Raw genomic sequence first — 13031 nt, 5'->3', positions numbered from 1 at the left:
TTCCGTGATGGCTGGCTGAAGTCCCTCAGCAAAGGAGCTGTGAGGCTGTATGATCCTTGGCCAAGCTGTAGAAGATGAAGCTTTCTACAGGAGCTCTTGGTATTATGTCCTGCATGGAAAGCTTCTCTGTGTGGACTGACCCAAAAAGGCTCCTACTCCCTCCAAAAACCCAAAGAGGTGGCAGGACCAGGGAACCTAACTATAATTGACAGGTGGCTTGCCCTATGATTGCAGCCAAAAGAAGCCACCTATCTGCAGAGTCCCTGAAACTTGGGACTATAACAAACATTGAATGCAAAGCAAACAAAATTGGAGCTCCTGGTACAGTTGTACCTGCACAGCAAGAACACTTTTCCACTGAGTGGATCTTTCTCCTTATTCTTGTGGCTTGTTCTCGGTCTTGATGTGTGTGGTAGAGTCTCCATTGGCCTGTAAAACCCAGTTTAGGTGGTTCAACAACTGAGTCACACAATTTACAGAAAACCTATACACATGGATAGATGCCTACATAAAAACTCTATCCATCACCCAAGTCCAAAAAGAAGCACCATTGAAGACCTGGTTGACCATGCAAAAAGAATCTGTGAACTCCACCTCTTCCAAGACGAAGTGAACCACCTAAACTGGGGAGTGCATTCTCATTTCTTTCCTGTGTGCGTAAGGAAGTAAAAGATATGTGTTCCTGCTCTCTTCATGTTCAGCCAGCTTTGTCTCTTGGGCATCTGCCATTTTGGCTAAGGCTGGCCTTCCTTTGGCACGCTCAGCCCATGCCGTCTGTCTGGAGATACATGCACATCTCGCATTACTCACCAATGAGCCGCGCATTGCTCACTTTCATCCGAATGGCTTTCAGCTTTCTCTTCTTTCCTCTGCCCCACATGGCCTGGTTTCCTACAGATGTTTTGGGGAAGGGCTTCCTGCAGAGCCAGCATCTGGAAGAAAGGACTCCTCAGTTCACAGGAATAAGGGCTTCTCTCCTCCTTGGGTCCATCTGCATTGTCAAATTAATGTAGTTCAATACCACTTTAACTGACATGGCTCAATGCTATGGAATCACGGAAGAAGTAGTTTTGGGAGATCTTTAGTTTTCTCTGCCAAAGGTATGGGAGGCAAGGAAGGCAATGTGTCCTATAGAACTCTACAATATCTCTTCCATCTTGAAACATATGGCTCTTAATGTGCAGGTACAACTGTACCAGGAGCTCCAATTTTGTCTGCTTTGCACTGAATGTTTGTTGTAGTCCTAAGTTTCAGGGACTCTGCAGATAGGTGGCTTCTTTTGGCTGCAATCATAGGGCAAGCCACCTGTCAATTATAGTTAGGTTCCCTGGTCCCGCCCCCTTTTTGGGTTTTAGAGGGAATAGGAGCCATTTTGAGTTCAGTCCACACAGAGAAGCCTTTCACGCAGGACATAATACCAAGAGCTCCTGTAGAAAGCTTTGTCTTCTACGGCTTGGCCGGGGAGATATAGAGCCTACAGCTTGGCCGAGGATCATACAGCCTTACAGCTCCTTTGCTGAAGGACTTCAGTCAGCCATCATGGAAACCTGAGTTCTTTTTCCCCTGGAAGTCTACAAAGCTCTGCTTGGTAAGGGTCACTCGCGGAAGCCAGAAGCAGTTGGTACCGGGTGCAGGGGCTCCACGCCAACAGAGGCAAAGACAGACTGCCCAGATTAGAAGTCAAGGATTTCCCCATTAGTTACAGTTATGAAGATAGTGCCTGTTCCCTGTGGACAAGACTGAGAGAGAGCCAATAGACTGTTAAGAAAGCCTTAAAGTACCTGTTTGTTTTCATTAATAAAGAACTTTGTTGAACCTTTAAGCAATCTAAAGACTCTGTTGTAAGGAAATCCAAAGGCCTTTAATCTGAGGCAGCCCCGGCATCCCGTTGGGCACACAGAATTAATGTCCTGTCTACAATCTTATGCACAGGTCCAGCATGCGACAGCACACTTAAGCTTTATGAGTGCCATCTCATATTCAAAATGCCAATCCTAAACTTTGTTTTATGCCCTTCCACACTGCCATATGAAACCCATATTATCTGCTTTGAACTGGATTATACAGCAATGTAGACTATCTCATTTGATAATCTGGATGATGTGGCAGTGTGGATTTATTTATTTATTGTATTGTCGAAGGCCTTCATGGCCGGAATCACTGGGTTGTTGTAGGTTTTTTTCGGGCTATATGGCCATGGTCTAGAGGCATTCTCTCCTGACGTTTCGCCTGCATCTATGGCAAGCATCCTCACCTCACTACCTCTGAGGATGCTTGCCATAGATGCAGGCGAAACGTCAGGAGAGAATGCCTCTAGACCATGGCCATATAGCCTGAAAAAAACTACAACAACCTATTTATTTATTTGTGTCATTTTTATCCTGCCCATTTCAACCTGAAGGTGACTCAGGGCAGCGTACAGACTGGCAACAATACACACACACACTAGTTAAAAGCAATTAAATCACATGTTTTTTATGGTTTTAAATTGTATACTGTTGACTATTGTATTTGGTATTTTGTTGTAAACCGCGTTGAGTCGCCAGCTAGGCTGAGAAACAGCGGTATACAAGTATAGTAAATAAATAAATTAAATAAATCATAAATACATATAAAAACATAAAAGCAATAAAAACTATAAGCATCTATAAAAAAAACAATGTCTTCCAGTTCGATTCCTCATCCGTTTACATCGTCTTAGCTGTCCCGTGTTCATATTCCAATTTGAGTTTATATTTTCACGCTGATGTTCCAAACACTTGCTCAAAGAGCCAGGTTTTCAATCTTTTCCGAAGATTGAAAAGACTGAAATCTTTTGGATCTGTGCATCTACGCTATAGAATTAATGCAGTTTAGTACCATAATCTCTGCTTTGGCCCAAGGCTATAGTATCATGGCAGTTGTAGTTTTATAAGTCGCTTGCCTTCTCTGCCAAAGAATGCTGATGCTTCTCCAAACTACAATCTCAGGCCCCTTCTACACTGCCATATAATCCAGATTATCAAAGCAGATAATCCAGATTATATGGTTTAAACTTGATTATATGAGTCTACACTGCCACATAATCCAGATCAAAGCAGATAATCTGGATCTTATATGGGAGTGTAGAATGGCCCTGAGGCAGGATCAGTGCTGCCATATAATCCAGATTATCAAAGCAGATAATCCAGATTATATGTTTTGAACTGGATTATATGAGTTTACACTGCTGGTCCATGAGGTCCATGAGGTCATAAAGAGTCGGAAACGACTGAATGAATGAACAACAACAACAACAACACTGCCGTATAATCCAGTTCAAATCATATAATCTGGATTTTATAAAGCAGTGTAGATCCAGTCTCAGTCTCAGGATTCCATAGCATTGAGCCATGGCAGCCAAAGTGGTATCAAACTGCATTAATTCTACTGTGTATGTGCACTCTAAGTCACCTTCCAACTCCAGAAGCCTGCCTGCTTATCTATCCTTTCCCTTCCTAGTCCTTGAAACTCCCCAATTTAGTTAAGTTACACAAGTGAACATAAGTAAGTCTGACTATCACAGGCCAATTAGAGAAATCTAGGAGGTTGCAGAGCCCCGACCCATTCTCTCCAGCTGCTCATGTGAAATCCAAGGTCTCTATGAGTGCCATACATCCTGTTTTCCTTCTACATTCTTCCGTATCCCGTATGGGAATACCCTTAATAACTGGTGGCCCTTGGGCCAAAAAGGGTGGAGGAAAAATCGGAATTTATGTTTGTTTTATAAGCAGAAGCAGAGAGGCCCAGATGAAGTGGGAAGGAGTTCAAAACAGAGCTCAGAAGGAAAGGGGAGGGGGAAAGGGACCACCACTTGCGATATGGAAGTTGGAGCAGCCTGAGAATGTTTTAGAATTAATGTTGTTGTTCATTCGTTCAGTCGTCTCCGACTCTTTGTGACCTCATGGACCAGCCCACGCCAGAGCTCCCTGTTGGCCATCACCACCCCCAGCTCCTTCAAGGTCAGTCCAGTCACTTCAAGGATGCCATCCATCCATCTTGCCCTTGTATAACTGTGTACCCTATACACATCTGGCCTAGGACCTCGTGCTGATGGCATTTATACAATACAAAGGTTTAACTTGCATCTCTAACTGCCTAGGACAATGGTCTCAGTGCAACCAGCGGTGTAACCAAGGAGTGGGAGGCTAGATTTGTACAGGGTAACAGAAGACCAGACTTTCCACATTACTTGGTCGGCCCCTCTTCCTTTTGCCTTCCACTTTCCCCAGCATAATTGTCTTCTCTAGGCTTTGCTGACTCCTCATGATGTGGCCAAAGGACTTCAACTTTGTCTCTAGTCTCCTTCCCTCCAGTGAGCAGTCGGGCTTTATTTCCTGGAGGATGGACTGGTTGGATCTTCTCGCAGTCCAAGGCACTCTCAGCACTTTCCTCCAACACCACAATTCAAAAGCATCAATCTTCCTTCGCTCAGCCTTCCCTAAGGTCCAGCTCTCACCTCCGTAGGTGACTACAGGGAAGACCATGGCTTTGACTAGGCAATGGATCTTTGTTGCCAGTCTGATGTCTCTACTCTTTACTATTTTATCGAGACTGGACATTGCTCTCCTCCCAAGAAGGAAGCGTCTTCTGATTTCCTGGCCACAGTCTGCATCTGCAGTCATCTTTGCGCCTAGAAATACAAAGTCTGTCACGGCCTCCACATTTTCTCCCTCTATTTCCCAGTTGTCAATCATTCTTGTTGCCATAATCTTGGTTTTTTTTATGTTTAGCTGCAACCCAGCTTTTGCGCTTTCTTCTTTCATCTTGATTAGAAGGCTCCTCAGTTCCTCCTCGCTTTCGGCCATCAGAGTGGTGTCATCTGCATATCTGAGGTTGTTAATGTTTCTTCCAGCCATTTTCACCCCAGCTTTGCATTCCTCAAGCCCCGCACATCCTCGCATGATGTGTTCTGCATACAAGTTAAAGAGGTTGGGTGAGAGGATGCAGCCTTGCCGGACGCTTTTCCCAATCTTGAACCAGTCTGTTGTTCCGTGGTCAGTTCTGACTGTTGCGACTTGGTCCTTGTACAGATTCCTCAGGAGAGAGGGAAGGGGGCTTGGGATGCCCATCCCACCAAGAACTTGCCACAATTTATTATGATCCACACAGGATTAATAAGAGCCGCTAAAAAGAAAGACAACAATGAGAGAATAAGGAGTCCATATAGTATAATATCCAATACAAGTTGAGCATCCCTTGTCCAAAATAATTGGGACCAGAAGTCCTTTAGATTTTGGAATCCCTTTGAAAAATTTGGAAACAAGGATTGATGAGAAAGCTTCAGTGGAGAACCCTTTCCCTCATGATAATTACTCTTCCAGGAGTGAATTTCACTTCCTAGGAGATTTCTCTCACTTTGGCACTTTTCTGTACTTATCTAAGAGTTGTTTGTAAGTCAGATGTTTACAACTCAAGGACTGCCTATATACCTTATACCAGGCATGGGCAAACTTTGGCCCTCCAGGTGTTTTGGACTTCAACTCCCACAACTCCTAACAGCCAGTAGGACCACCATGGCCATGGACAATCATGGCCAGGGACCACTTTGGCCAGGGAGAACTTTGACCAGAGACCATCATGGCCAGGGAGAACTTTGACCAGGGATCACCATGGCCAGGGAGAACTTTGACCAGGGGGCAGCATGGCCAGGGAGAACTTTGACCAGGGGCCACCAAGGCCAGGGAGAACTTTGACCAGGGACCACCATGGTCAGGAAGAACTTTGACCAGGGATCACCATGGCCAGGGAGAACTTTGACTAGGGACCACCATGGCCAGGGAGAACTTTGACTAGGGACCACCATGGCCAGGGAGAACTTTGACCAGGGATCACCATGGCCAGGGAGAACTTTGACCAGGGGCCACCAAGGCCAGGGAGAACTTTGACCAGGGACCACCATGGTCAGGAAGAACTTTGACCAGGGATCACCATGGCCAGGGAGAACTTTGACTAGGGACCACCATGGCCAGGGAGAACTTTGACCAGGGACCACCATGGCCAGGGAGAACTTTGACCAGGGGCCAGCATGGCCAGGGAGAGCTTTGACCAGGGGCCACCAAGGCCAGGGAGAACTTTGACCAGGGGCCACCAAGGCCAGGGAGAACTTTGACCAGGGACCACCATGGTCAGGAAGAACTTTGACCAGGGATCACCATGGCCAGGGAGAACTTTGACTAGGGACCACCATGGCCAGGGAGAACTTTGACCAGGGACCACCATGGCCAGGGAGAACTTTGACCAGGGACTACCATGGCCAGGGAGAACTTTGACCAGGGACCACCATGGCCAGGGAGAACTTTGACCAGGGGCCACCATGGCCAGGGAGAAATTGGCCAGGGACCACCATGGCCAGGGAGAACTTTGACCAGGGACCACCTTGGCCAGGGAGAAATTGGCCAGGGGCCACCATGGCCAGGGAGAACTTTGACGAGGGACCACCATGGCCAGGGGGAACTTTGACCAGGGACCACCTTGGCCAGGGAGAACTTTGAGCAGGGACCACCATGGCCAGGGAGAACTTTGACCAGGGACCACCTTGGCCAGGGAGAACTTTGAGCAGGGACCACCATGGCCAGGGAGAACTTTGACCAGGGACCACCTTGGCCAGGGAGAACTTTGACCAGGGACCACCTTGGCCAGGGAGAACTTTGAGCAGGGACCACCATGGCCAGGGAGAACTTTGACCAGGGGCCACCATGGCCAGGGAGAACTTTGATCAGGGACCACCATGGCCAGGGAGAACTTTGACTAGGGATCACCATGGCCTGGAAGAACTTTGACTAGAGACCGCCTTGACCAGGGACCACCATGGCCAGGGACCACTTAGGTCACGACCACCTTGACCAGGGACCATTTTGACCAGGGACCACTCTCCAACATTAGTGCAAAAAAGGGTTACGAACCAGTTTTTGGTCAACTTTAGATTCAGTTTGGTTATCTGGGGTGATGATTCAGATAATTCAATTGGATAGACCACATCAGCTCTAGTTTCTGATACAGAACATATGGCCATCAAGTAATCTCCACCTGCTGGCCCACAGAAAATAGTCTAGAGCTGATATGGGAGTAGTAATCTTTTGTGAGTAGTCCACCTCTCCCCTCCTGGCATCCCTGTTTCCTCGGTACTATGTTTCATAAGACCAGTCACTCTTGTCGCATAGTTTTGAGTCAACGGTGTAGTAATGGTGACCGTATTTTCGTTCTTGTGGACCATTGGTGATCCACAGACCACAGGTTGGGAACCACTGAGCTAAATAAAACTGCCACATCTCATTTTGTATGTTGGTTTCTCAGATAAAACTATGTCCCAGATTCTGTCAAACCCGTTCCGTAATGTTCAAATATCTATCATCCCCATAATTTGACTATCTCCTTGTTGTAAATACCAGAAGTATACCAAAATCTTAATTGGGTATTCTCATTTTTGTCTTCAAATAAGGAATTAAGCAGCAGTTATCCTATAAAGTAAACTTTTGTCCTGTTATTTGCGTACTCAGCAGCAGAGTAGCATAGCGCAAGGGCAGATGTCTTCACTGTGTCTGGTTGTGATCCCGAGGTTGTGCCAGTCAGCTTTCATATGATATTGTTTCTAGCACCCACTTTTTGCTTGATGTTCAGGCAGTGCTTCTTGTAGGTAAGAGCACGGTCCAGAGTGACTACCAGGTATTTGGGTGCGTTGCAATGCTCCAGTGGGATTCCTTCCCAGATAATCCTCGGAGCTCGGGATGCTTGTCTGTTCTTGAGATGAAAAAGCACATGTCTGTGTTTTAGATGGATTAGGGATCAGCTGGTTTTCCCTGTAAGAGGCAGTAAGAGCACCTTGAGCTTCGGAGAGCTTCTGTTCTACCATCTCAAAGCTCCCTGCTTGAGCAGTAATGGCACGATCATCAGCATAGATGAAGCTCTCTGTCCCTTCTGGCAGTGGCTGGTCATTTGTGTAGATGTTGAACATGGATGGAGCAAGCACGCTCCCCTGAGGCAGGCCGTTCTTCTGTTTTCACTATCCACTTCCCTGGACCTGGTACTCAACAAAAAAGCTCCTGTTTTGTAGCAGGTTTCCTATGAGGTGGTAGTCCATTTTTCTCAGGAGGAGGCAGTGGTTCACAGTATCATAGGCTGCTGACAGGTCTATGAAGACAGCTCCTGTGATCTGCTGCCTTTCAAAGCCATCTTCTATGTGCTGAAGTCAGGTTCAACACTTGCGATGTGCAGCTTTTGCCTTTTAAGTGGTCAATCAATAAAAATACATTTAATGAAGTTGCCCTTTATTGGGTTGTTGTGGGTTTTTTGGTTGTATGGCCATGTTCTAGAAGCATTCTCTCCTGACCTTTCGCCTGCATCTGTGACAAGCATCCTCAGAGGTTCTGAGGATGCGTGCCACAGATGCAGGTGAAACGCCAGGAGAGAATGCTTCTAGAACATGGCCATACAACCCAAAAAACCTAAAATCAACCCAGTGATTCTGGCCATGAAAGCCTTGCTCTTTATACTTTGAAAATGTCTATCTTAATAGATTTTTAATTATTTTGATCCTATTGTTGGTTTAATTTGCCTGCAGCATGGATGTCTCAGGTATTGCTGATGTCCATTCTCTCTTTCCTTTGTTTCCCTGCAGAGAAACATGGATGCCTTTTGCAACGGCAGGAATCTAGATCAGATCCCTCTGGCGCTTCATCAAAATGTAAACAAAATTGTCCTTTCTGAGAACCAGCTTCAGAACATCACAGAGCGTCCCCTGACTTTTTACACTTCTCTCCGACATTTGGATTTAAGCTCCAACCACATTGGCTTCATCAAGCCGGGGATCTTTGCCAGCCTGAGAAGTTTGGAGGAGATCCATTTGGCCAACAACCAACTCTATCGCATGGCTCAGAGCAACCTGTCGGTTGGACTCCTGCCCCACGTCAGGACATTAGATCTGTCTTGCAACAGGCTCTATAATGGGATGGCTGAACACTTCCTTCACAAAGCACCGTCCCTTCAGTACCTTTCCCTGGCAGAGAACAGCATTATCGAAATTTCCCAAAAGACATTCCAGGGCTCTCCCTCGCTGATCGAGGTGAACCTTCACAGCAATATGATCATGGAGATAGAAGAGGGAGCCTTTGAGAGTTTATCGCAACTCTCCAAACTCAACCTCTCTATGAACTCGCTCACCTGCATCGCTGGTTTCGACTTGAAGCAGTTGCAGATTCTTGATCTCAGCCGGAATAGTATCGAGATCTTCCATTCCATTGAATCCATGGATGAATTCAATCTGATTTGGTTGGACTTGAGTGAGAACAAATTGCTCCGCTTCCCGGTTCTCCCCCAGGTCAACAAGCTGGCCTATCTGAATCTAACAAAGAATATCCTCCAGTCTGTTATGGTGGAATCCCTTAGTGAGGAAGAGGACTACAATTGGGAAGACCCATCTCTTCCTCTCTTGGATCAGGATCAAAAAAGCAATGCAAGCTCTCCACACTTGCCTGAGTTGTTACATTTGGACCTGAGTTACAACGAGATCAAGTCCATCCCAAGTGACTTCTTCACTTCCATGTCTAAACTTCAGTTTCTGAACCTCAGCAAAAATTGCCTTCAGACTTTTGTGGCAAGTTCTGAGCTGGTTTCACTGGCCATTCTTGACATAAGTTCTAACTCTTTACAAGATCTAGAGGTGGACGTCAACACCTTGGGAAACTTACAAGAGTTCTACCTTCAGGAAAACAATCTCCAAGCACTACGATCGGACATCTTTACAGGCCTTCCCCGCCTCTGGCTGCTTGACCTCCGGAGCAACAACCTGAGTCTTTGTAGCTTCCAATCAAGATTAGCCAGGCAAAGACCTGCAGCTGAAGAAGATGGCTGTGTCTCCTTTGTTGATGTGCCTGAGCTTCAGCATTTATATCTGTCAGACAACAAGTTGAAGACCATCCCAGTGTATGGTTTCTACAGGACTCAACTTGTAGCTTTGGACCTGTCTAGGAACTGGGGACTTCACATAGATGCCAAATCATTGTCTGGCTTGGAACTCTCTCTTGAATATTTGGATTTACATGGGAATGGCATGACAACTCTGAATCTCAATTTCCCCCTTTTCCCCAACTTGAAATATCTCAATCTCTCCGACAACCAGCTCAGCTGGCTGTCTCCTTGGACTGAAGGCTGCTGTGCCTTGGAAGTTCTGGACCTGCAATACAACAGCTTCAGCAATCTGAAAAGTAGCAAGATCCCAGCTTTGGAGAAAAACCTACGGAATCTGTACTTAGCTGGAAACCCGCTCAGTTGCTGTGGAAACATCTGGCTCTCCCACATGATCCACAAAGCCACTGTGGAGATCCCCAATTTAGACTTAGTCAAGTGCCAGCATGTCAAGAGTTTTGGGTATGAAGAAGAAGAAATGCATGTGGTCAATATCAGGCCAGAAGACTGTGAAAAAGAGGACCGCAAGAAGATGAGTGTGCTGATTCTACTAGCGGTGGCCCTTTTATCACTGGTGGTCATCGGAGTAGCCGTGTTCTGTTGCTATCGTCGACACATATTTGGGCGTCACTATAAGGCATAGGAGGTGCACTGATTCTCCAAGTGTCCCAGACACATTGATGTTCCTCAACCACTCTCCACTGGACAACTTATGGCCAGTTTAGGGATAGACTCGACTGTGGGATACAAAACTTCTATCTAAGGTTCAGGATCCATGATAAATCCTTCTCATGAGCTAATCATCACTGAATGATCGTGCTTGTGGGAAACTGCTCCAAGACTGTTCTTCAGAGTTCCCTCTGAAGCTCATGGAGATAGACTGAGAAGAATCAACCACAGTGTTTACATACCCAGAGCTCCCTTGGGTTTGGTGGATTAAAATGGTGGATTATTCACTCTTACATTCCAAAAAACACAATCAAATTCCCATAAGACCAGAGCCATTGCCAACAGGAAACAAACATATATCTGTTCCCCGAATATCTGATGGGCACTTTCCTTGAACTGGCTACAGAATACCTTTCTTAGTGTTGCCTCCCATTTTTCCACCTCCCCTTTGCCCAACAAAGCCATGTGTTGGTCTAACTTCTCCCAGGATTACAGTGAGTCCCAGTTCCCCGTTATTCCTTATCTTGAGATCACATCAAAGTCCAGATATTGGCAGCATAAAGGGATTGATGCTGTGCAAGGACAGCACCTCATTTTAGGGCTAGTTGAATTTTTTGAAGCGTATTCAACCCCACTAGCGATCGTGAGCTCATGTTTGAAGTAACTAAAGTAACCTGAGGACAAAGGTGGAGAGAGAAACTGGGACACTTTAAGAGCAGGTGAAAAAGTGGGACAGCAAAGAATTAATTAGGACTGTCCCTGTATAAGTCAGGAGTACAAAAATGGTTTGTTCCACCTTTTACAATGTCTTCCTAGGCTACCAGATTGTTTTCTGTGTCTGTTTACCACTCTTCCTGCCACCCCTTGATCCTGAGGTCCATAGACACCATGCTATGGTTGCCCCGTATGCCATATTTGTGTATTCTTGTTTATTCTGGTCTGCCTTCACCTTCCTGATGAAACTGATATGGCAGGACCTCATCTTGGGCTTGATCCCAATCCTGCCAAGACTTCTATTGCTCAGCACACCTTTCTTTTCTGCCTGCCTTAAATCCAAATATAGATACCTCAAATGCCTCGTAGGCTGCATCAACTATCAGCACCTTGGTTGATTGGACCTTTTGCACATTTTCCTGGCGATCCCTCTGAATCGGAACAGTTGAAGGTTTTTATTGCTTTATAAGGGGATGACCCAGGCATTCATACATTGTGGAAATAAATGACAGAGATTTTCTTACCTTTGGTTTGTCCTGTGATGCAAAATTTTCATTCAAAGCATGATGGGTTTGGACAGCTCCTATCTGTTCACAGAATGCAACTTTGGGATCAAGTGGTCCTGGTCAAAGTGGTCCCTGGTCAAAGTAGTCATTGGTCAAGTGGTCTCTGCTCAAAGTAGTCCCAGGTCAAGTGGTTCCTGGTCAAAGTACTGGTAGTCCCTGGTCAAAGTGGTTCTTGGTCAAGTGGTCCCTGGTCAAAGTGGTCCTGGTCAAAGTAGTCACTGGTCAGGTGGTGCCTGGTCAAAGTGGTTCTTGGTCAAGCGGTCCCTGGGCAAATGGTCCCTGGTCAAAGTGGTCTTGGTCAAAGTAGTCCCTGGTCAAGTGGTCCCTGGTCAAAGTGGTCCTGGTCAAAGTAGTCACTGGTCAGGTGGTCTCTGCTCAAAGTAGTCCCTTGTCAAGTGGTGCCTGGTCAAAGTGGTTCTTGGTCAAGCGGTCCCTGGGCAAATGGTCTCTGGTCAAAGTGGTCCTGGTCAAAGTAGTCCCTGGTCAAGTGGTCCTTGGTCAAGTGGTCCCTGGTCAAAGTAGTCACTGGTCAGGTGGTCTCTGCTCAAAGTAGTCCCTGGTCAAGTGGTCCCTGGTCAAAGTACTGGTAATCCCTGGTCAAAGTGGTTCTTTGCCAAGTCCCTGGTCAAAGTACCGGTAATCCCTGGTCAAGTGGTCTCTGCTCAAAGTAGTTTCTGGTCAAGTGGTCCTTGGTCAAGTGGTCCCTGGTCAGAGTACTCCCTGGTCAAGTGGTCCCTGGTCAAAGTACTGCTAGTCCCTGGTCAAAGTGGTTCTGGTCAGATGGTCTCCTCTCAAAGTAGTCCCTGGTCAAATTACCGGTAATCCCTGGTCAAAGTAGTCCCTGGTCAAAGTAGCCCATGGTCAAAGTGGTCCCTGGTCAAAGTAGTCTCTGGTCTAAGTGATCCCAGGTCAAAGTGGTCCCTGGTCAAAGTGGTCCCTGGTCAAAGGAGTCTCTGATCAAAGTGGTCTCTGGTCAAAGTAGTGCCCGGTGAAGTGGTCCTTGCTCAAAGTGGTCCCTGGCCAACATATTTCTGGTCAAGGGATCCTAGGTCAAGTGGTCCCTGGTAAAAAAAAATAGGTTGGGAACAACTGTATTGGTGTCATAAAGAAGTAATAGTTTTTAGGACTGGTATCCAGCTGTAGTTTCTCAGAAAACAGGAT

At 46.4% G+C, this 13031-nt stretch overlaps 1 protein-coding gene across 1 annotated transcript in view; it reads left to right on the top strand.

The window, feature by feature from the left end:
• Nucleotides 1–11827, top strand: part of LRRC32 (leucine rich repeat containing 32) — a 35069-nt gene extending 23242 nt beyond the window's left edge. The window contains exon 3 of the mRNA XM_067466466.1: nucleotides 8636–11827. Within this exon, the coding sequence (XP_067322567.1) occupies nucleotides 8636–10564 (1929 nt within the window). The 3' untranslated portion in view covers nucleotides 10565–11827. The remainder of the gene's footprint in view (nucleotides 1–8635) is intronic.
• The last annotated feature ends 1204 nt before the right edge of the window (nucleotides 11828–13031 follow it).

Source organism: Anolis sagrei, chromosome 3 (assembly GCF_037176765.1).
Source record: "Anolis sagrei isolate rAnoSag1 chromosome 3, rAnoSag1.mat, whole genome shotgun sequence".
Taxonomy (NCBI): domain Eukaryota; kingdom Metazoa; phylum Chordata; class Lepidosauria; order Squamata; family Dactyloidae; genus Anolis; species Anolis sagrei.
This window is presented reverse-complemented; position numbering and strand designations above follow the sequence as displayed.